This window comes from Symphalangus syndactylus, chromosome 6 (assembly GCF_028878055.3).
Source record: "Symphalangus syndactylus isolate Jambi chromosome 6, NHGRI_mSymSyn1-v2.1_pri, whole genome shotgun sequence".
Taxonomy (NCBI): Eukaryota; Metazoa; Chordata; class Mammalia; order Primates; family Hylobatidae; genus Symphalangus; species Symphalangus syndactylus.
Genome location: NC_072428.2, coordinates 57,107,304 through 57,132,485, shown reverse-complemented (window position 1 = coordinate 57,132,485; position 25,182 = coordinate 57,107,304). Strand labels below are relative to the sequence as shown.

General features: G+C 38.6%; 1 protein-coding gene across 28 annotated transcripts in view; it reads right to left on the bottom strand.

Annotated features, from left to right (window-relative positions):
* Positions 1–25,182, bottom strand: part of EMSY (EMSY transcriptional repressor, BRCA2 interacting) — a 110,429-nt gene that overhangs the window by 39,534 nt on the left and 45,713 nt on the right. For all 28 annotated transcript variants that reach the window (XM_055282988.2, XM_055282994.2, XM_055282998.2 and 25 more), the window contains 2 exons: positions 18,704–18,958; positions 41–190 (listed from right to left, as the gene is read on the bottom strand). In XM_055282988.2, coding sequence (XP_055138963.1) covers positions 41–190; positions 18,704–18,958 — 405 coding nt within the window. The remainder of the gene's footprint in view (positions 1–40; positions 191–18,703; positions 18,959–25,182) is intronic.

The window sequence follows — 25,182 nt, the reverse complement described above, 5'->3', positions numbered from 1 at the left end:
TGTATGATGAATAAATGAACTGATGCTCAAGAGAACTTACCAGTAGGAGTGGTTACCAGTTTAGTTGTCATAATTGCACCATTACTGCTAACCACCATAATAGGGGAATTGCTACTGGTGGGTAGAGTTGCTGTCACTGGTTTGGGTAAGATTTTACTTGGTTGAACCTGTTGTGTGATGATTTTAACACCTTTGAAAGAAGAAAGATAAATCTCAGCACAAATTATTTTTAAATACATGTCCCTTATACCAACCCAAGAGGGCAGTAGTCACACACATTTAGTCAGTCTTGTCTAAAGAGAAGTTTTTTTTTAATACTGATGAAACTCTAAACTTTTATTCCTCAAATTCCCATCTTTCTTAGTTTATTTCTCATTTCAGAAATGCAACTAAAACACTGCATTAACAAAGTTCATAAAGAAAAACAAATCTTTTGTCTATGATTGTGTTATATAAGAGCTTTCAAACCAAATTATCCACTAGACTTGACTTTACAGGCAAATAATCCTTTCCATACAAATACTTAGGATGAAAGGACTAGCATAAGAGGTCAGAAACAAAAGGTAATGTGCTTTTATGTATCCCCAACTTTGCCAAAGTATTCGCACAACTCCTTAAACTTACATAAAAGCTGTTGAAAAATATAAAGACAAAGAACATTTTTTGTTTGAATTTTTTAACTGCCTTCTTTTAAAATAATTTGTAATAGCTCACTTTGTCAAATACAGGATACAAAAAAAGATACATTATTATTCTACCTACACAAAAAATGTGTGTGGACAAGAACTTGAAGGTGATAGGCAAAAATAAAATTAAACTGCTAGGGTGGTGATGTTATGGTTTTTTTTTTTTACATTTTCTAAATTTTTCTTTATAACGCCATAATTGTTACATTGACTTTCCAAACATAAACATTCTTTTAACCCTTTTCCCATTTAGAAAAAAAAAGTGTAGCTTGCTGCCTGCATTCATTTAATTTTATATAAACATGCTCTTTGAGGCTGAAACAAATCTGAGTGATTTTCAATATGAAAATAAAATATAAAAACTGTTTTTGAGAACTATGTTAACATCACACATAGGAATGCTAGCTTCTAGGATTTGACATTTTCAGCAATTGAGAATTACTATATTTTGTAAACGGAAATACCACTACTAAAAACAGAATGCTATAAATAGAATAATGTCTTTTGTTTCCAAAGTCAATATACTAGAGCAATGCAAAAATAATAATCAAAGCAAGATATTTCCTGGCAAAGTTATCTTGGGGTAAACACTACAGCTGCAAGCACCACCAGCAAGTATTCTCGGGGTAAATGAGAAAAGGGTTAAAAGAAAATTTCCTACACCAACTATAAATTTAAATTGGTAGCTAAGGAAGGAAATTTTTGGTAACACTCTTTCCTCACTACTATCTTCACTGAAATAATTCATGAGATAAAATATGTTGTTATAGACAACTAAGAATTATATTACTTTTTGAGATGGTGATTTAGGTTAAGACATTAGGAAGCAAACAGATCAATTTATTTAATAGCCTTAAATAATTTTAAATTTCTTGTAGCCAACAAAGTTGTTAAAATTATGACATCTAAGTATATAATTAGACAAGCTACATAATCTCTGTGACTCAGTCTCCTCATTCATAAAATAATGATTCTATTAGTATATACCTCATAAGGCTGTTGTTAAGATTAAATAAATCACAACTGTAAAGTTCATAATGAACAGTAAAAATTCAGTAAATAATTATTATGGAAATTTTAAGATTCTGATTATAATAAATCTTAAGCACTGAGGTTTGTGGGGGGAATAATTTCTAGCATTTATTTCATTAGTGAATTACAGTTATTATTATTATTATATTATTATTTTGAGATGGAGTCACACTCTGTCTCCAGGCTGGAGTACAGTGGTGCAATCTCAGCTCACTGCAACCTGCACCTCCTGGGTTTAAGTGATTCTCCTGCCTCAGCCTCCCGAGTAGGTGGGATTACAGGTGCCTGCCATCATGCCCGGCTAATTTTTTTGTATTTTTAGCAGAGACAGGGTTTCACCATGTTGGCCAGGCTGTTTTTGAACTCCTGACCTCAAGTGACCCACCAGCCTTGGCCTCCCAAAGGGATTACAGGTGTGAGCCACCAGACCCGGCCAGAATTAATTAATTCTTAAAGCACATATAAAAAGAAGCTTCTAAAGAAATAACCACACAGAGAAAAAATTAAGATAATCATAAAATGACTTTGCTCAATTATATGCAAATAAGTTAAAATCTGGATCAAATAGGTAATTTTCTAGGAAATTACTACTTATCAATATTGACCCCAGAAAAGAGAAAAAATGTAAATAGACAAATTTCCACAGATAAAAATTTCAGGAGCTGTACCCCTTTGCCAATAAGTAGCAGGCTCAGATAGTTGCATCGGAGAATTCTACAGTCCCTTAAAAAGAAAGTAATTCCAATGTACTTAAAGCCATTCCAAATATTGATATCTGGCATGGCGGCATGAGCTCTGCTGGCCCCTTAACCCAGTGAAACCGGTAAAAATTATAAAACAACCACCATTGAAAGGCTCCGGAAATGGTGCCAAGGGCAAATAGTAAATGAAAAAACATCTACTCAAGAAAATCTCAAAAAATTCATTGAGCAAGGCAAGATCTGTGGTATTTAAACCAAGAGCATTTCCTCCTTCCCCACTAGTAGCTCAGCAAGGGAGACATTCCATTCCAGATGGCTGCAGTGAAGAAGAACTCAAGATTCCTTCTCCGCCAGCTCCCAGTTGAAAGGTTTTCTTCTCAGGAGAAACGAGACTTCAGATTATATCATCCTGCCCTCAGCTACCTACTGCTAAGGCTAAGTTCTGGGCAAGAGCAGTATGGATGTGAGAGCTCTCTTATTCTGCCCAGTCCCCAGTTTGTGGACAAAGCTCTACCTTGGGCACAGTACCACTGAGTATACTGAAGTACTGATAGCCCTTGCCCTGGCTTGTGAGGCAGTGACTCCACCACCAAGTGAGGCAAGCTGTGAGGACCTCAGGCTGCTCCCCAACCCCTTACCCCGACTCTGTGAGCACTCAGTGCCTAAAGCAGGGGTTTGTCAGAGAAGTCTGTCACTTATCCCACCCTAGACACTTCCTATTTCTGCAAGGTTCCAGTTTCTAAGGTCTGTATCAGTGGCATTTTTATTTGTGAATCAATTATTACATTATACTATATTAATTAATTTTAGGCAAGGTCTTGCTGTGTCACCCAGGGTAGAGTGTAAAGGTGTGATCATGGATCACTGCAGCCTTGAACTCCTAGGCTCAAGCAATCCTCTTGCCCCAAACTTCAGAGTAGCTGGGACTACAAGCATATGCCACCACACTCAGCTAATTTTACTATTTTTGTAGAAATAGGGTCTTGCTTTATAGTCCAGGGTGATCTTGAACCCTGGCTTCAAGCAGTCCCCCTGCCTTGGCCTCCCAAAGATCTGGGATTACAGGCATGAGCCACCAAACCCAGCCAGTTTATTAATTTTTTTTATTAGAGACAGCGTCTTGCTCTGTCACCCAGGCTGAAGTGCAGTGGCATGATGACTGTAACCTTGAACTCCTGAGCTAAAGCAATTCTCCCATCTCAGCATCCCAAAGCACTGAGATTATAGGCATGAGACACTGCACCTGGTCTATATTGTATTTTTTTGAATAGAGAAAGCATTCATTAAAAACTGACCAGTATAAAAAGTTAAGAGTGAAAAACTTGTCCTCTTTCCTTGTCCTGTCTAGTTCTCCCTCGCCATTAACGAAAGCTTAGTTTCTTTTTTTTTTTTTTTTTTCTTTTTTTTTTTTTTTATTATACTTTAGGGTTTTAGGGTACATGTGCACAATGTGCAGTTTTGTTACATATGTATCCATGTGCCATGTTGATTTCCTGCACCCATTAACTCGTCATTTAGCATTAGGTGTATCTCCTAATGCTGTCCCTCCCCCCTCCCCCCACCCCACAACAGTCCCCGGAGTGTGATGTTCCCCTTCCTGTGTCCATGAGTTCTCATTGTTCAATTCCCACCTATGAGTGAGAACATGCGGTGTTTGGTTTTTTGTCCTTGCGATAGTTTACTGAGAATGATGTTTTCCAGTTTCATCCATGTCCCTACAAAGGACACGAACTCATCATTTTTTATGGCTGCATAGTATTCCATGGTGTATATGTGCCACATTTTCTTAATCCAGTCTATCGTTGTTGGACATTTGGGTTGGTTCCAACTCTTTGCTATTGTGAATAGTGCCGCAATAAACATACGTGTGCATGTGTCTTTATAGCAGCATGATTTATAGTCCTTTGGGTATATACCCAGTAATGGGATGGCTGGGTCAAATGGTATTTCTAGTTCAAGATCCCTGAGGAATCGCCACACTGACTTCCACAATGGTTGAACTAGTTTACAGTCCCACCAACAGTGTAAAAGTGTTCCTATTTCTCCACATCCTCTCCAGCACCTGTTGTTTCCTGCTTTTTTAATGATGGCCATTCTAACTGGTGTGAGATGGTATCTCACTGTGGTTTTGATTTGCATTTCTCTGATGGCCAGTGATGAGGAGCATTTCTTCATGTGTTTTTTGGCTGCATAAATGTCTTCTTTTGAGAAGTGTCTGTTCATGTCCTCTGCCCACTTTTTGATGGGGTTGTTTGTTTTTTTCTTGTAAATTTGTTTGAGTTCATTGTAGATTCTGGATATTAGCCCTTTGTCAGATGAGTAGGTTGCAAAAATTTTCTCCCATTGTGTAGGTTGCCTGTTCACTCTGATGATAGTTTCTTTTGCTGTGCAGAAGCTCTTTAGTTTAATGAGATCCCATTTGTCGATTTTGGCTTTTGTTGCCATTGCTTTTGGTGTTTTAGACATGAAGTCCTTGCCCACGCCTATGACCTGAATGGTATTGCCTAGGTTTTCTTGTAGGATTTTAATGGTTTTAGGTCTAACATATAAGTCTTTAATCCATCTTGAATTAATTTTTGTATAAGGTGTAAGGAAGGGATCCAGTTGCAGCTTTCTACATATGGCTAGCCAGTTTTCCCAGCACCATTTATTAAATAGAGAATCCTTTCCCCATTTCTTGTTTTTGTCAGGTTTGTCAAAGATCAGATAGTTGTAGCTATGCGGCATCATTTCTGAGGGCTCTGTTCTGTTCCATTGATCTATGTGTCTGTTGTGGTACCAGTACCATGCTGTTTTGGTTACTGTAGCCTTGTAGTATAGTTTAAAGTCAGGTAGCGTGATGCCTCCAGCTTTGTTCTTTTGGTTTAGGATTGACTTGGCGATGCGGGCTCTTTTTTGGTTCCATATGAACTTTAAAGTAGTTTTTTCCAATTCTGTGAAGAAAGTCATTGGTAGCTTGATGGGGATGGCATTGAATCTATAAATTACCTTGGGCAGTATGGCCATTTTCACGATATTGATTCTTCCAACCCATGAGCATGGAATGTTCTTCCATTTGTTTGTATCCTCTTTTATTTCATTGAGCAGTGGTTTGTAGTTCTCCTTGAAGAGGTCCTTCACATCCCTTGTAAGCTGGATTCCTAGGTATTTTATTCTCTTTGAAGCAATTGTGAATGGGAGTTCACTCATGATTTGGCTCTCTGTTTGTCTGTTATTGGTGTACAAGAATGCTTGTGATTTTTGTACATTAATTTTGTATCCTGAGACTTTGCTGAAGTTGCTAATCAGCTTAAGGAGATTTTGGGCTGAGACAGTGGGGTTTTCTAGATATACAATCATGTCATCTGCAAACAGGGACAATTTGACTTCCTCTTTTCCTAATTGAATACCCTTTATTTCCTTCTCCTGCCTGATTGCTCTGGCCAGAACTTCCAGCACTATGTTGAATAGGAGCGGTGAGAGAGGGCATCCCTGTCTTGTGCCAGTTTTCAGAGGGAATGCTTCCAGTTTTTGCCCATTCAGTATGATATTGGCTGTGGGTTTGTCGTAGATAGCTCTTATTATTTTGAGATACGTCCCATCAATACCTAATTTATTGAGAGTTTTTAGCATGAAGGGTTGTTGAATTTTGTCAAAGGCCTTTTCTGCATCTATTGAGATAATCATGTGGTTTTTGTCTTTGGTTCTGTTTATATGCTGGATTACATTTATTGATTTGCGTATGTTGAACCAGCCTTGCATCCCAGGGATGAAGCCCACTTGATCATGGTGGATAAGGAAAGCTTAGTTTCTTATATATTGTCAGAGTCTCCACAAATACAAGAAAATTTAAATATGGATTCTTATACCTCCCCTCTTTACACACTTGTAAAACATAACACATGCACCTTGCTTTTCCCCCCACCTTTAACAATGTATCTTAGAGATCTTTTTAATATAGTCAGTACATAAAATTAAATTGCTTCTTCATTCTACAGTGATACAGGTATACCTTGTTTTATTACACTTTGCTTTATTGTGCTTCTTAGTACTAGTGGGTTTTTTTGTTTGTCTGTTTGTTTTTGTTTTTTGTTTTTTTGAGATGCAGTCTCGCTCTGTTACCCAGGCTGGAGTGCAGTGGCACAATCTTGGTTCACTGCAACCTCCACTTCCTGGGTTCAAGCAATTCTCCCTGCCTCAGCCTCCCGAGTAGCTGGGATTATAGGCACCCACCAACACACCTGGTTTATTTTTGTATTTTTAGTAGAGACAGGGTTTCATCATGTTGGCCAGGCTGGTCTTGAACTCCTGACCTCCGGTGATCTGCCCTTCTTGGCCTCCCAAAGTGTTTTTTAAAAACTGAAGGTTTGTGGCAACCCCATGGTGCCAAGTAAGTCTGTAGGCACCATTTTTCCAACAGTGTGCACTCACATTATGTCTGTGTCACATCTTGATGATTCTCACAATAACTCAAAGTTTTTTCTTATTATTATATCTGTTACTTTAATCGGTGATCAGTGATCTCTGATGTTACTATTATCATTGTTTTGGGCCACCATAAACCATGCTCGTGTAAGATGATGTACTTAATCAATAAATGTTGTGTGTGCTCTGACTGCTTCACGAACTGGACATTCCCCCATCTCTCTCCCTCTCCTTGGGCTTGCTTGTTTCCAAAGACACAACGATATTGAAATTAGGCCACTTAATAAACTTCATTTCTATGAAGGCCAGGAGAGTGAGGAATCTGCAGAAGAAAAGGTGGAAGCTAGCAGAGGTTGGTTCATGAGGTTTAAAGAAAGAAATCACCTACAGAATGTGAAAGTGCAAAACAAAACAGCAAGTGCTGATGGAGAAGCTGCAGCAAGTTATCCAGTAGGTCTACCTAAGATCATTGATGAAGTTGGCTATACTAAACACCAGATTTTCATTATTGGAAGAAGATGCCATCTAGGACTTTCATAGATAAAGAAGTCAATGCCTGGCTTCAAAGCTTCAGAGAACAGACTGACTCTCTTGTTAGGGACTAATGCAGTTGCTGAGTTTAAGTTGAAGCTGATGTTCATTTACCATTCGCAAAATGCTAGGGTCCTTAAAAAGGATGCTAAATCTACTCTGCCTGTGTTCTATAAATGAAACAACAAAGCCTGGATGACACCACATCTGTTCACAGCATGGTTTACTGAATGTTTTAAGCCCACTATTGAGACCTACTGCCCATAAAAAAAAAAAAAAAAGATTCCTTTCAAAATATTACTACCCACTGACAATGCACCTAGTCACCCAAGAGCTCTGATGGAGATGTACAAGATTAATATTGTTTTCATGCCTGCTAACATAACATCCATGTGCAGCCCATGAAACAAGGAATAATTTCAACTTTCAGGTCTTATTAAGAAACAAATTTTAGGCTGGGTGTGGTGGCTCATGCCTGCAGTCCCAGCATTTTGGGAGGTTGTGGCAGGTGGATTGTTTGAGCCCAGGAGTTTGAGACCAGTCTGGGCAACATGGTGAGACCCTGTCTCTACAAAAAATTAAAAAAAAAAAATTAGCCAGGCATGCTGTGGCTCATGCCTGTAGTTTCAGCTACTTGGGAGGCTGAGGTGGGAGGACTGCTTGAGCCAGGAGGTTGAGGCTGCAGTGAACTATGATTGTGTCACTGCATTCCAGCCTGGCTGACAGACTATGTCTCAAAAAAAAAAGAAAAAGAAAAAGAAAAAAAATGCATTTTGTAAGGCTACAGCTGCCATAATGATTTCTCTAACGGATTTGGGCAAAGTCAATCTTCTGGAAAGGATTCACTGTTCTAGATGCATTCAGAACATTTTTGATTCATGGGAGGAGGTCAAAATATCAACATTAATAGGAGCTTGGAAGAAGTGGATTCCAACCTCTATGGATGACTTTGAGTGGTTCAGGTCTTCAGTGAGAGAAATAACTATCTTATGACAAAACTTGACTAGATGAGGAGTTGCTTCTCAAGGATGAGCAACGAATGTGGTTTCTTGAGATGGAATCTTCTAATGAAGTAATAGTGCCCTGTCCTGCGGATGTTGTTGAAATAACAACAAACAATTTAGAGTATTATATAAACTTAGTTGAGAAGGCAATGGCAAGTTTAAAAGATTGACTTCCATTTTCAAAGAAGTTCTACTGTGGGTAAAATGTTGTAAAACAGCATTCCATGCTACAAAGAAATCTTTCACAGAAGGAAAAATCAATCCATGCAGCCAACTTCACTGTTGTCTTACTTTAAGAAAATGCTGTAACCACCCCAACCTTCAGTATCCACCAACCTGACCAGTCAACTGCCATCAACATTGAGACAAGACCCTCCACCAGCAAAAAGATTACACCTCTCTGGAGGCTCTGGTGATCATGAGCATTTTTTAGCAATGAACTATTTTAAATTAAGGTATGTTTTTAGACATAATACAATTACACACATAATAAATGGCAGTATAATATAAACATAACTTTTATATGCACTGGGAAACCAAAACTTTGGTGTGACTTCCTCTGTTGTGATATTCGCTTTATTTCAGTGGTCTGGAACTGAACCTGTAAACTCTACAAAGTATGCCAGAATCGTAATTTATGTAATGAATCCCCTGTAAGGTTGTTTCCAGTCTTTCTTTTTTTAAAATTCAAACAAAACGCAGTGAACAAGCCTATATAGTGTCATTTTGCATGTGTATCTGTAGGATAAATTTCCAGAAGTATGACTGCTATGTCAGTTTTGACAGATACTGCCAAGTTTTCATCTTATCGGGCTTTTCGATTTATTTTCCTACCAGTAATGTACATGAGTCCCAGTTTCCTCACAGTGCCCCCTTCCCACCAGTATATTTTCAAGCAGTTGGATTTTTGCCAATGTGATAGGGGCGGGTGGATGTTATCTCAGTATTTTTTTTATTTTTCATTTCTCTTATTGAGAGTGAGTTTGAGAAACTATTTATATGTTTTAGTGCCCTTTGTAATACACTTTTTGTGTGTTATCTGTATCCACTTTCCACTTTCCTACTGGATCAATTTCTGGGAATTCTTACACTGTCCAGATAATTGGCATTCTGTGCATTTCATAATTTGCAGATTTTTTTCCAGTTTGTCTTTTGACTTTATGGGGTTTTCTGTGCAAAACACTATTTGTTTATATGTAGTTGAATTTATCAGTGTGGTCTTTAATGCTTCCAGATTTTCCATCACAGTTTACAATTTTTATATTTAAGTCTTTTGGAATTTAAACTGGTATGAGGTTAGACAATACAATATATTGATAACCAAATGTGATTTGAGTCTGTAATTTTCATTTTTGTGTGCAGTGTTTGCCAGGTTTTTCTTTGAGCATTATGTGTATTTCCAAGAAAGAATTCTGAAAGTTTTTTTAATGCCCTGGAATATTTTTTATATTTAAATTTTATTTATTTATTTAGAGACAAGGTCTCGCTCTGTTGCCCAGGCTTAAGTACATCAGGCAATTCTGCCACCTTAGCCTCAGCTGAGACTACAAGCATATGCCACCATACCTGGCTAATTTAAAAAAATTTTTTTGTAGAGTTGGGGTCTTGCCATGTTGCCCAGACTAGTGTCGAACACCTGGCCTCAAGTGATTCTCCTGCCTTGGCCTACCAAAGTGTTGGGATTATAGGCGTGAGCCACCGCGCCCGGCCGAATTTTTTTTTCTTAAAGAGCTTTATCAAAATATAATTGACTAAGCATTCAATGAACACATTTAAAATGTACAATGTAATGTTATTTAATATATTCACAGATATGTTCAGCCATCATAACAATTGATTTTAGAGCACTTCACTTCAAAAGGAAACCCCATAATATGATCTAATACTCCTTGCACCCATTCATTCAGTTTCCTACCCCCAGCCCCAAGTAACCACTAATTATTTTCTGTCTGTAGATTTCTGTACTTTGGACTTTGATATGAAAGAAATCATATAATACGTGGTCTTCTGTAACTAGCTTCTTGAACTTAATGTAATCTTTTTGAGGTTCATCCATCTCGTAGCATGTATTAGTACTTCATTCTTTTTATGGCCAATTAAAATTCACATTTTGTTTATCTGTTTGTCCACTGATATGAATTTGGATTGTTTCACCTATTGGCTATTACGAATGCTGCTGAAAATATGTGTATGCAAGTTTTTTGGTATTCAGTTCTCTTGTGTATATACCTAGGAGTGGAGTCTCAGGATCATATGTTAATTCTTTGTTTAATTTAATTGTTTGATAAACTGACGTGTTTTCCAAAGCAACGGTACCATTTTACATTCCCACTAGCAGTGTATGAGGGTTCCTGTTTCTCTACATCCATGCCAACACTTGTTATTCTCTTACATTGATTCTAGGCAGTCTGCTTTGTGTAAAGTATATTTCACTGTGATTCTGATGTGTACTTACCTGATAACTAATGATGTTTAGTATGTTTTCATGTGCTTATTGTATCTTTTATACATTTTCCCTGAAGAAATGGCTATTCAGATCCTTCACCCATTTGAAAACTGGGTTATATGTCTATTTACCATTGAGTTATAAGAGTTTATATATATATATAAAATATATATATATGTAAAATGGTACAGATATATGAGTTTATATATATAATATATATGTACCATTTTACATGTACATGTATGGTTTTATTTCTGGTGGTGGGAATGTAAAATGGTACAGTATATCTGCTGGTGGGAATGTAAAATGGTACAGTTGCTTCGGATATGTAATTTGCAAGTATTATTTCCCATTCTCTGAATTGTCTTTTTACTTTCTTGATGGTATCTTTTAAAGCACAGCAGTTAGCTGGACGCAGTGGCTCCTGCCTGTAATCCCAGCACTTTGGGAGGCCAAGGTAGGTGGATCACTTAAGTCAGGAGTTTGAGACCAGCTTGGCCAACATGGTGAAAACCCATCTCTACAAAAAAAAAAAAAAAAATTAGCCCAGCGTGATGGTGCATGCCTGTAATCCCAGCTACTCGGGAGGCTGAAGCAGGAGAACTGCTTGAACCCAGGAGGCGTAAGTTGCAGTGAGCCAAGACCGTGCCACTACACTCTAGCCTGGGTGACAGAGCAAGACTCCATCTCAAATAAATAAATTAATTAAATTAAATACAGCAGTTTTTGATATCTAACTTTTCTATTTTCTTTTTGTTGCTCATGCTTTTATTGTTATATCCAAGAATCCTTTGCCAAATCCAGTATGTTAGAGATTTACCCTAAGTTTTTTTCTAAGAGTTTGATAGTTTTACCTCTAAGTGTAAATGTTTGATTCATTTGAGTTAATTTTGTATACAGTGTGATGTAAGGGTCTCACTTCATTCCTTTGCACGTATCTATTCATTTGTCCCAAAAGAATTTGTTAAAAAGACTATTTTTCTCCCATTGAATGATCTTGGCATCTTTGTCAAAAAGCAGTTGACCATAGTTGTATGGTTTTATTTCTGGACTTTCAATTCTGTTCCATTGATCTATATGTCTTATGCCAGTACCATACTGTTTTGATTACCATTGGTTTGTAGTAAATTTTGAAATCAGGAAGCATTTGAGTCCTCTCCTTCTTCCTTTTTTTTTTTGAGACCGAGTCTTGCTCTGTCACCCAGGTTAGAGTGCAGTGGTGCAATCTCAGCTCACTGCAACCTCTGCCTCTCAGGTATAAGTGATTCTCCTGCCTCAGCCTCCTGAGTAGCTGGGATTACAGCCACGTACCACCATGGCCAGTTAATTTTTCTATTTTTAGTAGAGACAGGGTTTCACCATGTTGGCCAGTCTGGTCTCGAACTCCTGACCTCAGGTGGTCCACCTGCCTCAGCCCTACAAAGTGCTGGAATTACAGGCGGGAGCCACCATGATGGGGCTCCCGCCTGTGATTTTTACTTCTTTTTTTTTAAAGATTGTTTTGGCTATCCATATTGGCTATCCATATGGCTATCAAATTCCACATGAATTTTGGAGTTAGCTTGTCAATTTCTACAAAGAAGTCAGCTGAGATTCTGATATAGGTTGCATTGAATCTATAGATTAATTTAAGGAGCACTGTCATCTTAACAATGTTAAATCTTCTGATCTGTGAGCATGGTATGCTTTCCTATTTATTTAGATCTTTAATTTCTTTCAATGTTTTGTAGTTTTCAGAGTATACATTTTGTATTTCTTTTGTTAAATTTATTCCTATTTTGTTCTTTTGGTGCTATTATAAATGGAATTGTTAATTTCACTTTTTAGATTGTATATTGCTAACTTATAGATTTTTGTGCGTTGACTTTGTATCCTGCAACCCTTCCAAACTCATGTCTCATTTATTAGTTCTAATATCTTTTAGTGGATTCCTTAATTTTTTTTTTAATAATATAAAGGATCATGTCATCTGCAAATAGCGGTAGAGTTTCTTCTGTTTCAATCTGGATGCTTTTTTTTTTTAAAAATAATATAAAGGATCATGTCATCTGTAAATGGGGTAGAGTTTCTTCTGGTTCAATCTGGATGCTTTTTTTTTTTTTTTTTTTTTTTGCCCATTTTCTCTGACTTGAACCTCTGGTATATATTGAATAGAAGTGTCAAGAGCAGACATCACTGTCTTTTTCCTTATTCTTTCTATTCATAGAACTTCTTTTAGTGTCTCTTGTAAGGTGGGTCTGCTAGCAACACATTCTTGCAGATTTTGTTTATTTGGTAAAGTCTTCATTTTTGAAAGCTAGCCTTGCTGGATATAGGATTCTTCGTTGGTGGGTTTTTTTTTTTTTTTTTTTTTTTGCACTTCAAATGTGTTATCCAACTGCCTGCTGGCTTCATTGTTTCCACTGGGAAGTCAGCTCTTAGGTAACTTTATTGCAATTTCCTTGTAAGTGATATGTTGTTTTTCTCTTGCTATGTTCAAGATTTTCTTTTTGTCTTTGAATTTCAGCATTTTTACTGAGATGTGTCTGTTTATGATCTTTGTGTTTATCTTATTTGTAATTTGTTGAGCTTCTTAAACATATCTGTTATTGCTTTTCAATAAATTTGGAAAGTTTTCAGCCATTATTTCTTTGAATATTTCTTTTCTTTTCTCTCTTCCCACCTCTGGTACTTCCATTATATGTATGTTGGTGTATTTAATGTCCCACATTTCTCTGAAGCTCTGTTAATTTTTCTTCATTCTTTCTTCTCTTTGTTCTTTAGCTCACGTAACCTCTATTGATCATTTTTCAGATTTGCGAATTCTTTCTTCTGCCAGTTCAGATCTACATGTGAACCCCTCTCGTGCATTTTTTAGTTCAGTGACTTTACTTTTAACCTCCAGATTTTCTTTTTGGCTCTTTTTAAAAACTAATTTCTATCTCCTTATTGATCTTTATTTGATGTAATATTGTCCTCATAGCCTCTTTTACTTCTATAATCATGTTTTTCTTTAGTTCTGTGAACATATTTGTAATGGCTACCTCAAAGTACTTGTCAGTTAAGTCTGACATCTGGATGCTCTTATAGTTTCTGTCGTTTGTTTGTTTTTCTAATGTATGGGTAATATTTTCCTGTTTCTTTACCTGCCTCCTTATGTCTTTGTTAGATAACAAATTGGACATTTTAGATAATATACATACAGCCCTCCGTATCTGTAACTTCTACATCTTCAGATTCAAGCAACCATCGATCAAAAATATTTAGGAAAAAGACAACAAAAATAATAATACAACAGTAAAAAATAATACAAATACAGAAACAATATAGTATAACAGCTACATAGCATTTACATTGTATTAGGTATTATAGGTAATCTAGAGATGATTTAAAGTATACAGGAGGGTGTGTATAGGTTTCATAAATACTATACCATATTTTATAAAAGACTGGAACATCCACAGATTTGAGTATCAACAGGGTCCTGGAAGCAATCTTCCATGGATACTGAGGGATGACCATGCAGTACCTGGGTACTGGTCTCCCCTCACCAGGGATTTGTTATTGTTATTTGCATAGTTATTTGTTTAGTGATGGGATCAGTTATTTTAGTGAAGTCTTTTTATTCCCTCTCCAGCCCATGCTCCTTCATCTAAGCATCTGATATTACTCCTCACGGAGGCACTGCTCTGGGTATACTTACAGTTACTTTGGGATGACAGTGGTATTAGTTTGGCTTTTTTCTGTTCTTTCCTTGACCACACCCAGCTGTTAAACTCTATTAACTGCTGGCTGATTGCTCTGTTGTTTTCAAGAAAGCTTTGGAGCATACATTACTCTGTAATTCGAATTTTGGCTCCTTTGAAGGAATAGTTTCTGGGGTTCACTTTTGATATTTCTTCTAACCTCATGAAGGCTCTTCCCAGCTTTTATATTATCTGCTTCTTCCCTATAAACTGTCTGCAGTCTAGACTATATGTTCATTACATCCATGAATCTCCTTCTGGTTGCCTTTCACCACTTCCTTCACTGTTCTTGAGAATGCCCTTAGTCTTGAACTTCTCCATGCTCTGGTATAAATGGAGTTAGTTCCTTTGGGAAGAGATTAGGAGCTATCTGTTTTATGAATTATTTCTATCCTTTGGCAAAGTCTCTGAGCCAGTAACATTAAGTATTATATTAACATTAAGTAACATTAAGTATTATATTAAGTAACATTAGATATGGTGAAATCTCCCTTTTTTACTAGAAAGATAAAATTATTTCAAATATAGAGTAATTTGCAGTGAAAAGGTCAAATGTGATAAGCGACACAGTATTTTTTTTTTATTGTTTTGGGTTTGGTTTTTTTTTTTTGAGATAGGCTGTCACTCTGTAGCCCATGCTGGAGTGCAGTGGTGTAATCACAGCTCACTGCAACCTCAAACTTCTGGGCTCAAGCAATCCTCCTGTTCCCTCCCAAGTACCTAGGACTACAGGAACATGCCACCATTCCTAGCTAATTTTTAAATTTTTTTGTAGAGACCAAAAAATGGTCTCTACAAAAGGGTAGAGGTCTTGTTATATTGCCCAGGCTGGTCTCAAACTCCTGGCCTCACACAATATACTTTAAAATAATACATATATAAGTCAAGATGAAACCCTACAAATTCTTCAAGTAAACTACAAATAGGCAATAAAAAAGAACAAAAAATGAAAGAAACAAACAAAATAAAATGGCACATGTAACCACTACCATATCAACAATTACCTTAAATGTAAATGATCTAAATATATCATTTAAAAGTTAAAGATTGGGGCCAGGCGCAGTGGTTCATGCCTGCAATCCCAGCACTCTGGGAGGTGGAGGCATGCAGATCACGAGGTCAGGAGATTGAGACCATCCTGGATAACACAGTGAAACCCCGTCTCTACTAAAAATACAAAAAATTAGCCGGGTGTGGTGGCGGGCGCCTGTAGTCCCACCTACTTGGGAGTCTGAGGCAGGAGAATGGTGTGAACCCGGGAGGTGGAGCTTGCAGTGAGCCAAGATAGTGCCCCTGCACTCCAGCCTGGGCGACACAGCAAGACTCCGTCTCAAAAAAAAAAAAAAAAAAAAAAAGCTATAAGATTGGTTGGCCGGATGCAGTGGCTCACACCTGTAATCCTAGCACGTTGGAAGGCTGAGGTGGGCGGATCACTTGAGATCAGCATTCGAGACCAGCCTGGCCAGCATGGTGAAACCCTGTCTCTATTAAAAATACAAAAGTTACCTGGGTGTGGTGGTGTGCACCTGTAATCCCGGCTACCTGGGAGACTGAGGCAGGAGACTCGCTTAAACCCAGGAGGCAGAGGTTGCAGCGAGCCGAGATTGTGCCACTGCACTCCAGCCTGGGTGACAAAGCGAGACTCTGTCTCAAAAACAAAACAAAAAGTTATTGGCAAAGTTGATATAAAAATATATAACTACACTGTATGCTGTCTACAAGAAACTCACTTCAAATACAATAATATAAGTACGTTGACAGTAACAGGATGAGAAAAAAATACACTATGTGAACATGAATAAAAAGAAAATAGGAGTGGCTATATTAATTACAGATAAAGTATACTTTACAAGGCAATAGAACTCACTCCCCTCCAGTCAATATTATGTTCTCTATTACATGCACTAAATATACTAATGCAGGCTAGTTATCATCATTTAGTTTATATGGCAGACTTTACAAGTTAAATTGGAATTAAATTTTAAGAATGGAAATTTTTAAAAATCAGCCTTTATATTTAAAAAAATAGAGAATTAATTGCAGAAAAAAAAAGGAACGCTACATAATGAGACAGGATCAACATACTAGGAAGACAATGTTTCTAAATACGTATGCATCAAACAATAGATATATCAAAATATAATACATGTAGCAAAAACTGAGAGAGCTGTTTTCGCAGTACTAGAATCCAACAATTAGTTGGGGACTTTATTACCTCACTCCCATCAACTGATAGAACTACTATGCAGAAAATTCAGCATAGATATAGGAGAACTGAACAACATAATCAACCAACAGAATCTAGTTGATATACATATATAGAATACTCCACCCAACATCAGCAGCATAGATATTTTACAAGCACCATGGACCACCCACCAAAGTAAAACATATTGTGGGTGAAAAAACAAACCTCAATAAATGTAAAAGAACTGAAATGATACAGAGTGTGTTCTCAGACCATAATGAAATCAAATTAGAAATCAACAGCAAAACAAACAAACAAACCAACCCAGAAAAATCTCCATTAGAAATTAAGCAACACAATTCTAAATAATCCATGGGTCAAAGAAGTCTTACACAAAAAAATTGAATAAAAATGAAAACAGAAAATATTAAAATATGTGGAAGCCAGCTAACATAGTGCCAAGAGAAATTTGTGACCAATGTCTTTACATAGATGGAACTAAATGCTAAGTAATTAGAAAAGAGAGTATGTCTTGAATCAATAATCTAAGTTCCCACCTCAAGAAATTAGAAGAGCAAAATAAACCTAAAGAAAGTAGGACAGAAATAATAAAGATAATAAAATTAAAAACAGAAAAGCAAAGGAAAAATCAATGAAACAAAAATCTAGTTCTTAAAAAATTCAATAAATTTTTGAATGCAATAAATAGCAAATCTGACAAAGAAAGAGAAGATACAAACCACCAATATCAGAAATGAAACAGGACATTAATATCGATCCTATAGCCATTAAACGAATAGTAAGGAACTACTACAAGCAAATTTACACTTAAAAATTTGACAACTTAGAAGAAATGGATCAATTCCTCAAAACCACAAACTACCAAAACCAAGATGAAACAGATAATCTGAAAAGTCCCATAACCAATAAAGAAATGGAATTCATCAATTAAAAGCTTCTAAAAACAGAACTCTCCGGGCCCAGATGGCTTCATTGGAGAATTCTACTGAACATTTAAAGAATTAACATCAATCTTACACAGTCTTTTCCAAAAAGTAGAAAGGAAATAAATAATTCCAAACTCATTTTATGAGGCCAGTATTATCCTGACCAAAATCAGACAAAGGCAGTATAAAATAAGAATACTACAGACCAAAATGTCTCATGAATAGAGAGACAAATTGAATCCAGTAATGTATTTTAAAAAATTATATATCATGACCAAGTGGGATTTATTTCAAATATGCAAGGCTGGTTTAACAGAAAATCAATCAATATAATCCAGCATATCAATAGACTAAACAAGAAAAAACTTAATTGAACAGAAAAAGCACTTGACAAAATCCAACACTCATTCATGATAAAAACTCCCCAAAAACTAGTAGCAGAAGTGCACTCCATCAACCTGATAAAGAGCATCTATAAAAAGCCTACAGCTGGTATTGTACTTAATGGTGAAAAACTGAATGTTTTCTCCTTAAGATTAGGAACAAAGCAAGGATGTCCACTTTCCTCACTCTCATTCATTCAGCATAGTATTGGAAGTTCTTGACAATAAAATAAAACAAGAAAAAGAAATAAACAGCAATTGATTGGAAAGGAAGAAACAAAACTGTCCCTATTTATAGATGACATAGTTGCATATACAGAAAATCCCAAGGAATCTATGTAAATACTCTGAGAACAAGTGAGTTCAGCAAGGTCAAAGGATACAAGATCAACACTAATTTTATATACTAACAAAAAACATGTAGACATTGAAATTAAAATCATAATACCAATTATAATCACAACAAGAAAATGAAATGCTTAGGTACAAATCTAACAAAACATATACAGAATCTATATGCTGAAAGCTGTAAAACATTGATGAAAAAGTCAAAGACCTAAATAAATGAAGAGACATACAATGTTCATGGATGGGAAGACTAAAAAAACTGGTGAATAAAGAAGAATTACCATATCTTATAAACATTTTCCAGTTACCTGATTCCTGTTTGATTTGGATGGTAGGTTTAATACCAGGTGGCAAAGGAGACTGCTGAGGCTGTTGCTGATGAGATACTGGAGAAGGCTGGGCCACTTGCTGCTGTGTCTGCTGTTGCACTTGATATAACTGCTGCTTAGGAGACTGTTGATGTTGTTTAGGGAACTGTGCAAGAATCTGAGTTGGGGCACTCACTAAGCTTTTGGGAGAAGGAAGTCTGGTTGATGCCATTTTGATTGCTGATGTAGATACACCTGTAGAAAAGGAGTAAGGGAAAAGAGAATTTGATAGGAAAGCAAAATTAAAGTTACTTCTGGTTATTATAGCAGATAATAGTTTAAAGAATAGGGAAATCAACAAAAAGTACAATTTATTGAGCACCTAGTAAGTGTCAGATAAAATGTGTGGCACCTTACATATTTGATATCTAGTCTTCAAACTCTTCAAGGGAGGTAACCATTGTTCTCAGACTTTAAAAATGAACTGATTTTCCCTTGGTGAAGAGTGACAATGAAAGAAACAAATTATCAGACAGGATGTTCCCAGACCTGTCTCTTAATAGATTTTCTATTAGAAAATGTAGGTTCTCAGTGTGAATAATATAAGAACAAAGCAATTTTATTAATTTTTGAATCTTATTTATATGTTATATATTTTTCAAAAATTATTTTTCAGGTTCTAATCAGCCAATTTAAACAGTATCCATGAAATAACTCACATTCATCTTTTGAACAAGATAAAGTAATTTCCTTTTCTCTGAGAATGGTGAAGAGGAAAAAAATTTTTAATAAAAACAGAAAAAGTCATATCCTAAGAACTCCAAATCATTAAATAATCAAATGAAAAGTTGTAAATTGGCATACTCAACATATCCACAGCAAAAAGATTCTGATTATATGAGGTTCTTTTCAGTGGGATTCTAATATTAGCAAGCATACATAGGTAAGGAGTACTAGTAACTTCCACTAAAGATGTATGAGTTTCAGATATTCTTCCCTCTCGCAGGTTTTTCATCTGTAATTTTTCTGAATTCATCAACTATCTAAAAGGACTATTATCCATCAATAAATTAATATGCCTGAGAGAACCTGGAATATAACTCATCATATTAACTTTTTAAGCATGCTGAAACAATAAAAAGAAACTAATAGCCTAATTCTCAAGTACTTAGGATGTTTTTTCACACCTTTCTCTACCACATCCTCACCATGACAAATACACTGTATTACAGAAAAGGTTTTAAATAATATCACGTTCTTATGTAAAATGTCTCTAGAGAATGATAAAGATGGAGGATAAAACTTGGGAAGTCGCTACGACTCTCTAGACCTCAGCATCCTCATTTGTTGAATTTTTCCTTGCCCTGTGTCTCTAAGAGCTGTTGTGCAGATCAAGATCAATCACAGACTGAGAGACACTTTGAGGCAAGAAGGCTGGGCGCAGTGGCTCACGCCTGTAATCCCAACACTTTGGGAGGCTGAGGCAGGCATATCACCTGAAGTCAGGAGTTTAAGACCAGCCTGGCCAACATAGTGAGACACCATCTCTACTAAAAATACAAAAATTAGCCAGGCACGGTGGCACACACCTGTAATCCCAGCTACTCGGGAAGGTGAGGCAGGAGAATCACTTGAACCTGGCAGGCGGAGGTTGCAGTGAACCGAGATGGCGTTACTGCACTCCAGCCTGGGTGACAGAAGAAAAGGAAAGGAAGGAAAGGAAAGGAAGGAAAGGAAGGAAGGAAGGAAGGGAGGAAGGGAGGGAGGGAGGGAGGGAGGGAGGGAGGGAGAGAGGGAGGGCAGGCAGGCAGGCAAGGTAGTCAGAATCACCTGGAAGGCTTACTTCCATTACTTACATAGTTCCTCACTCCTTCCTGAATACTAGTAACATGTATGTTCTGTATTGCTTGGTTGTGCTGAACTAGACTATCTCTGGAGCCTCTTTCAGTGCCAACATTTTATGACTCAATGAATATAAAGTTATCCAAGTGAAAGATATTTTTATACTACCTAAAGCATTAAACTTTATATGGCACACATAATGTATGGTCTTATATTAAATGAAGATAATCATGTACATGGGTAACTCCCTAACTAAACTATTGTCACGGGATCTCTGGGGTGTCACTATGTCAGCCAGAAATGTCTGTGGCCGGCGGCACCTTCTACCTGAGTATTGCCTGCGCCCACTGGGCTCGTTCTGCCCACTTGTCCCTGCAGGCGGTGCCTGGCTCGTGCTACCGGCCCGGATCCCACACCTGTCAACAGTGAGCCAGGTGCAGATGCCAGCTGCTGCAGTGGGGCGGGCAGCTCCAGGCACTGGCAGAGATGCCAGCTACATGCGAGGCTGCGGCTGGACCAGATGTACCGTACACAGCTTCTGCTGTGGGCATCTGCATCTGAACGAGAACACAGTGACGCCCGAAAGCTTGGAGACACCAGAACCACAGAGTCCCAAAGAGGGTATCAGAGCCCAGGCTTGGGGAGCCCCTAGGTCTGGGCTCCCCGAAGGGCTGCAGCTCTTCTCTCCTCCTTGTCACTGGTAACATGGGGAGCAGGGGAACATGTTTCAGCCCTGCTTGTTACAGCTCTTTCAGTCCCGGCATTTGGCGGGTCCCCAGTTCTTGCCTCGCATCCAGGAAGAATGAAGTACTCGGACAACTGGATGGTAAGCAAGGCGGAGAGGAGCTTCACTGAGCAACAGAACAGCTCTCAGGAGATCCAAAGCGAGTAGCTCCTTTCTACAAGAAGGTCTCCTGAACGAGTGTTCAGCTTTCAGCAGAGAGAAGACCCACAGTGGGTAGCTCCTTTCCACAGGCAGGTCTTCCTCACGTCTGTTGGAGTCTGGTTGTGTCAGGGGTTTTCATGGGTTCAGTAGTGAGAAAGTGCATGCTAATTGGTCCATGGGTGGCCAATGGACCGGAAAAAGCCCTGTAACTTCTCACACCACTCTCGACTCCACCTGAAACTGACAGCCCAGATCCCATGCTTCAGGCCATCCCTGGTTTGAGGGTGGGACCTCACCAGGACCCGCCCCTTTCCACTCAGGAGCCTGTCTGCCTCCTGCTGCCATCAATCACAGAGCCCAGGCTGTTCCGGGAAGGGGCGCCTGCAGGCCCGCATCAACCCACCCTCGACCCCCTTTGGCCTCCTTCCCGTGCTCATTGGCACCCAAAGTCTGGGGGGGGAAGGTTCAGGCGGCAGGGGGCTGGCACGTCAGTGCCACCCCAAGTGGTGTGCACCCAGCTGGGTGGTAACAGCACCCAGGCTAGGCCTCAACTTTGCTCTGAAACCGGAGCAGACAGCAGGAGCAGGCACTTCGGAGACTGCAAGGGAAGGGGGGGCTTCCCTGGCCCCTGAGAGCACAGGGATGCCCAGGTCTGCGTGGGGAGGTGACCCACAGTGGGTAGCTCCTTTCCACAGGCAGGTTTTCCCCAGTCTGTTGGAGTCTGGCTAAGTCCAGGGTTTTCATGGGCTCAGCAGGGAGGAAGTGCATGCTGATTGGTCCATGGGCGGCCATGGGCGGGCCAAAAAAAGCCCTGTTAACTTCTCACTCCACCTGAGTGTGTGCCAGGTAGCTCACACTCATGGAAGCCCACTTTATCCCACTTGGGTTCTAAGTCTGAGGACTTCACCTGGAGTCCACTGCACCCACTGGAGCTGCACCCAGGAGGGCAGGGCTCCTGCCCTGCCAACTCAGAAGAGAGTAGGGTTCCTATCTGTTCCTGGCTCCCTGTGGGCTCTGTGGAATGGGCAGCCCTGGCGACGCCTCCCCCACTGCAGCATCTCTGCAGCAGCTACCAGATGGGCCACCACTGCCATCACTATGATTTCCATATACTTTTATACAGGAAAAGTATCTGATGTGAAAGCATTCAGGATGCTTGTATTTATTTTTGTAATCAGAGAATTGTATTTATTTTATTTATTTATTTATGAGATGGAGTCTCACTCTGTGGCCCAGGCTGGAGTGCAGTGGCGTGATCTCAACTCACTGCAACCTCTGCCTCCCGGTTCAAGTGATTCTCCTGCCTCAGACTCCCGATCAGCTGGGATTACAGGCACGCAGCACCATGTATGGCTAATTTTTGTATTTTTAGTAGACTAGAGGTTTCACCATTTTGGCCAGGCTGCTCTCAAACTCCTGACCTCAAGTGATCCGCTGGCCTTGGCCTCCCAAAGTGCTGGGATTATAGGCGTGAGCCACTGTGCCCAACCAGAAGTGTATTTAAATCCGTGTCTTCAACACATAAAAACATAATAGCTGTATGACCTGATTAAAGTACTTAATCTTTCTGAATATTTATTTATTCAATAAAAACTTGAGTACATACTTTATGCTAGATCCTGGGAAAACTATTTTGTATCCATGGAACAGTCTCTACCTTAAGAAAGGTCAGAGAAGACAATCAAATGATCACACAAGTCTATCATTACAAACTAATAAATGTTTCGTTTTAACAAGTACAAGGTCTTCTTCCTCTTCCATCCCCCTTAGCTACCCAAACAATTACATACTAAAGCCATCTGGTGGTATAAAGCAGGATGAACAGCTAGGCAGCTAAGCAGAAGAGTGGTCTAGCATGAGGTGTCAGAGCTCACTCTGGAGACTGGCTTACCATGGGAGCCACAGTAGGAGAAGGAGAGCATCTACACTGAGAAGAGTTCATGGGATAACCCAGCATGTAAAGTTAGAACCTAAGTGGGATAAAGTGGGCTTCCATGAGTGTGAGCTACCTAGCACAGGATCTCAAAGGTTCAGCAGGGTATCCATAGGAAAGGGTGGCTAGGGTGAGTACAGAGTCCAAACTGGGTGAGGGCTTCTGCCTAGGAGGGCCAGCTGGCATGGCTGTCAGAGCTGACCAGGTTGAGATAGGCATCCATGCAAAGGGGTAGCTGAGGGAAGGTGTCAGAACTCAGGCAGGGCTGGACACGGTGGCTCATGCCTATAATCTCAGCACTTTGGGAGGTTAGGCAGGAGGACCACTTGAGGTCAGGAGTTCAAGAGCACCCCGGTCAACATAGCAAGACCCTGTCTCTACAAAAAAACAAACAAAAAAAGTCGGGCATGGCAGCATACACCTGTAGTCCCAGCTACTCAGGAGGCTGAGGTGGGAGGAAGCCTTGAGCATAGGAGTTAGAGACTGCAGTGAGCCATGATCATGACACTATACTCCAGCTTAGGTGCCAGAGTAAGACCCCCATCTCTTAAAAAAAAAAAAAAAGAAAAAAGAAGAAGAAGAACTCAGCTGGGCTGAAGTAGGAGTATGCAGTCAGAGCCTGAGAGGAATGAGGACAGCATCTGCATAGGGGAGGAGGCAACAACAGCAATGACGTGAGATTGGTCACATATCAGGAAACTGATATACAAGTATATTCAAGATAATAGAAGTTAGGTTTTTCACTAATAGAGAGAGGAAACAAGTTAACATGCAATGTTTGATTGAAATTGGATGTATCACTATGAACTCAGCTTTTAATATATGAAAATACAGATGTACATGTGTTTACACACACACACACACACCCCCTAGCAATGAGCATATCCAGCACCCAGATCTTAGCTTCTAATTATTACTTTCTACTATAAGAAACCAAGACTTCTTGAAAAAATGACTGATTCCAAGGCTGGAATAGGAAAAGTATAAGATGAACCTGGTAAACCTAAAAGACATGTTTTCCCCTCTTTTGTAATTTCTTTAAAAGAAAATCACCTATTTGAAGCAAAAAGATTAACAAGGCAATGTGAAGTTTATAAATACATATAGAATTAAAGCATATGACAACCATAGCACAAGGAAGGGAGAGAGGAAATAGAAATACTCTTTTAAGATTCTAACACAATACATGAAATAGTATATTATTTCAAGGTAGACTGTTATAAATTGAAAATGCATACTGTAAGCTCTAAAGCTGGATTCTCAACCAATAGTAATTTTTCTGCCTCTCCTCATCCCACGGGATATCTGACAATCACTGGAGACATTTTTTATTTTCATAACAGGGGTGGGGGGCATATGCTACTGGCACCTAGTGGGTAGAGGTCAGGTTTATAATGCACAGGTCAACCTCAAGAACAAAAAATTATCTGGTCAAGAATGTCAACAATGTGGAGGTTGAGAACCCTACTCTAGAGCAACTATTTTTTTTTAAGTGTAGCTACCGAGTGGAGGAAATAAAATGGAATCCTTAAAAAAAAAAAAGCAATAAATCTAAAAGAAGACTGGAAAAGAGATGAAAAGGAACAAGGAACATATGAGACAAATAAAAACAATTGTCAAAATGACAGACTTAAACTCAATCCTACTGATAATTAATATTAAATGTAAATGGACTACACCTTCCAATTAAAGGTCAGAGATTATCAGACTGGAAAAAAAGACCTAACTATACAATGTTCATAAGAGATATATTTTAAATACAAAGGCACAGATGGGTTAAGAATACAATAACGAAAAAAAGACACATCAAGTAGGCTG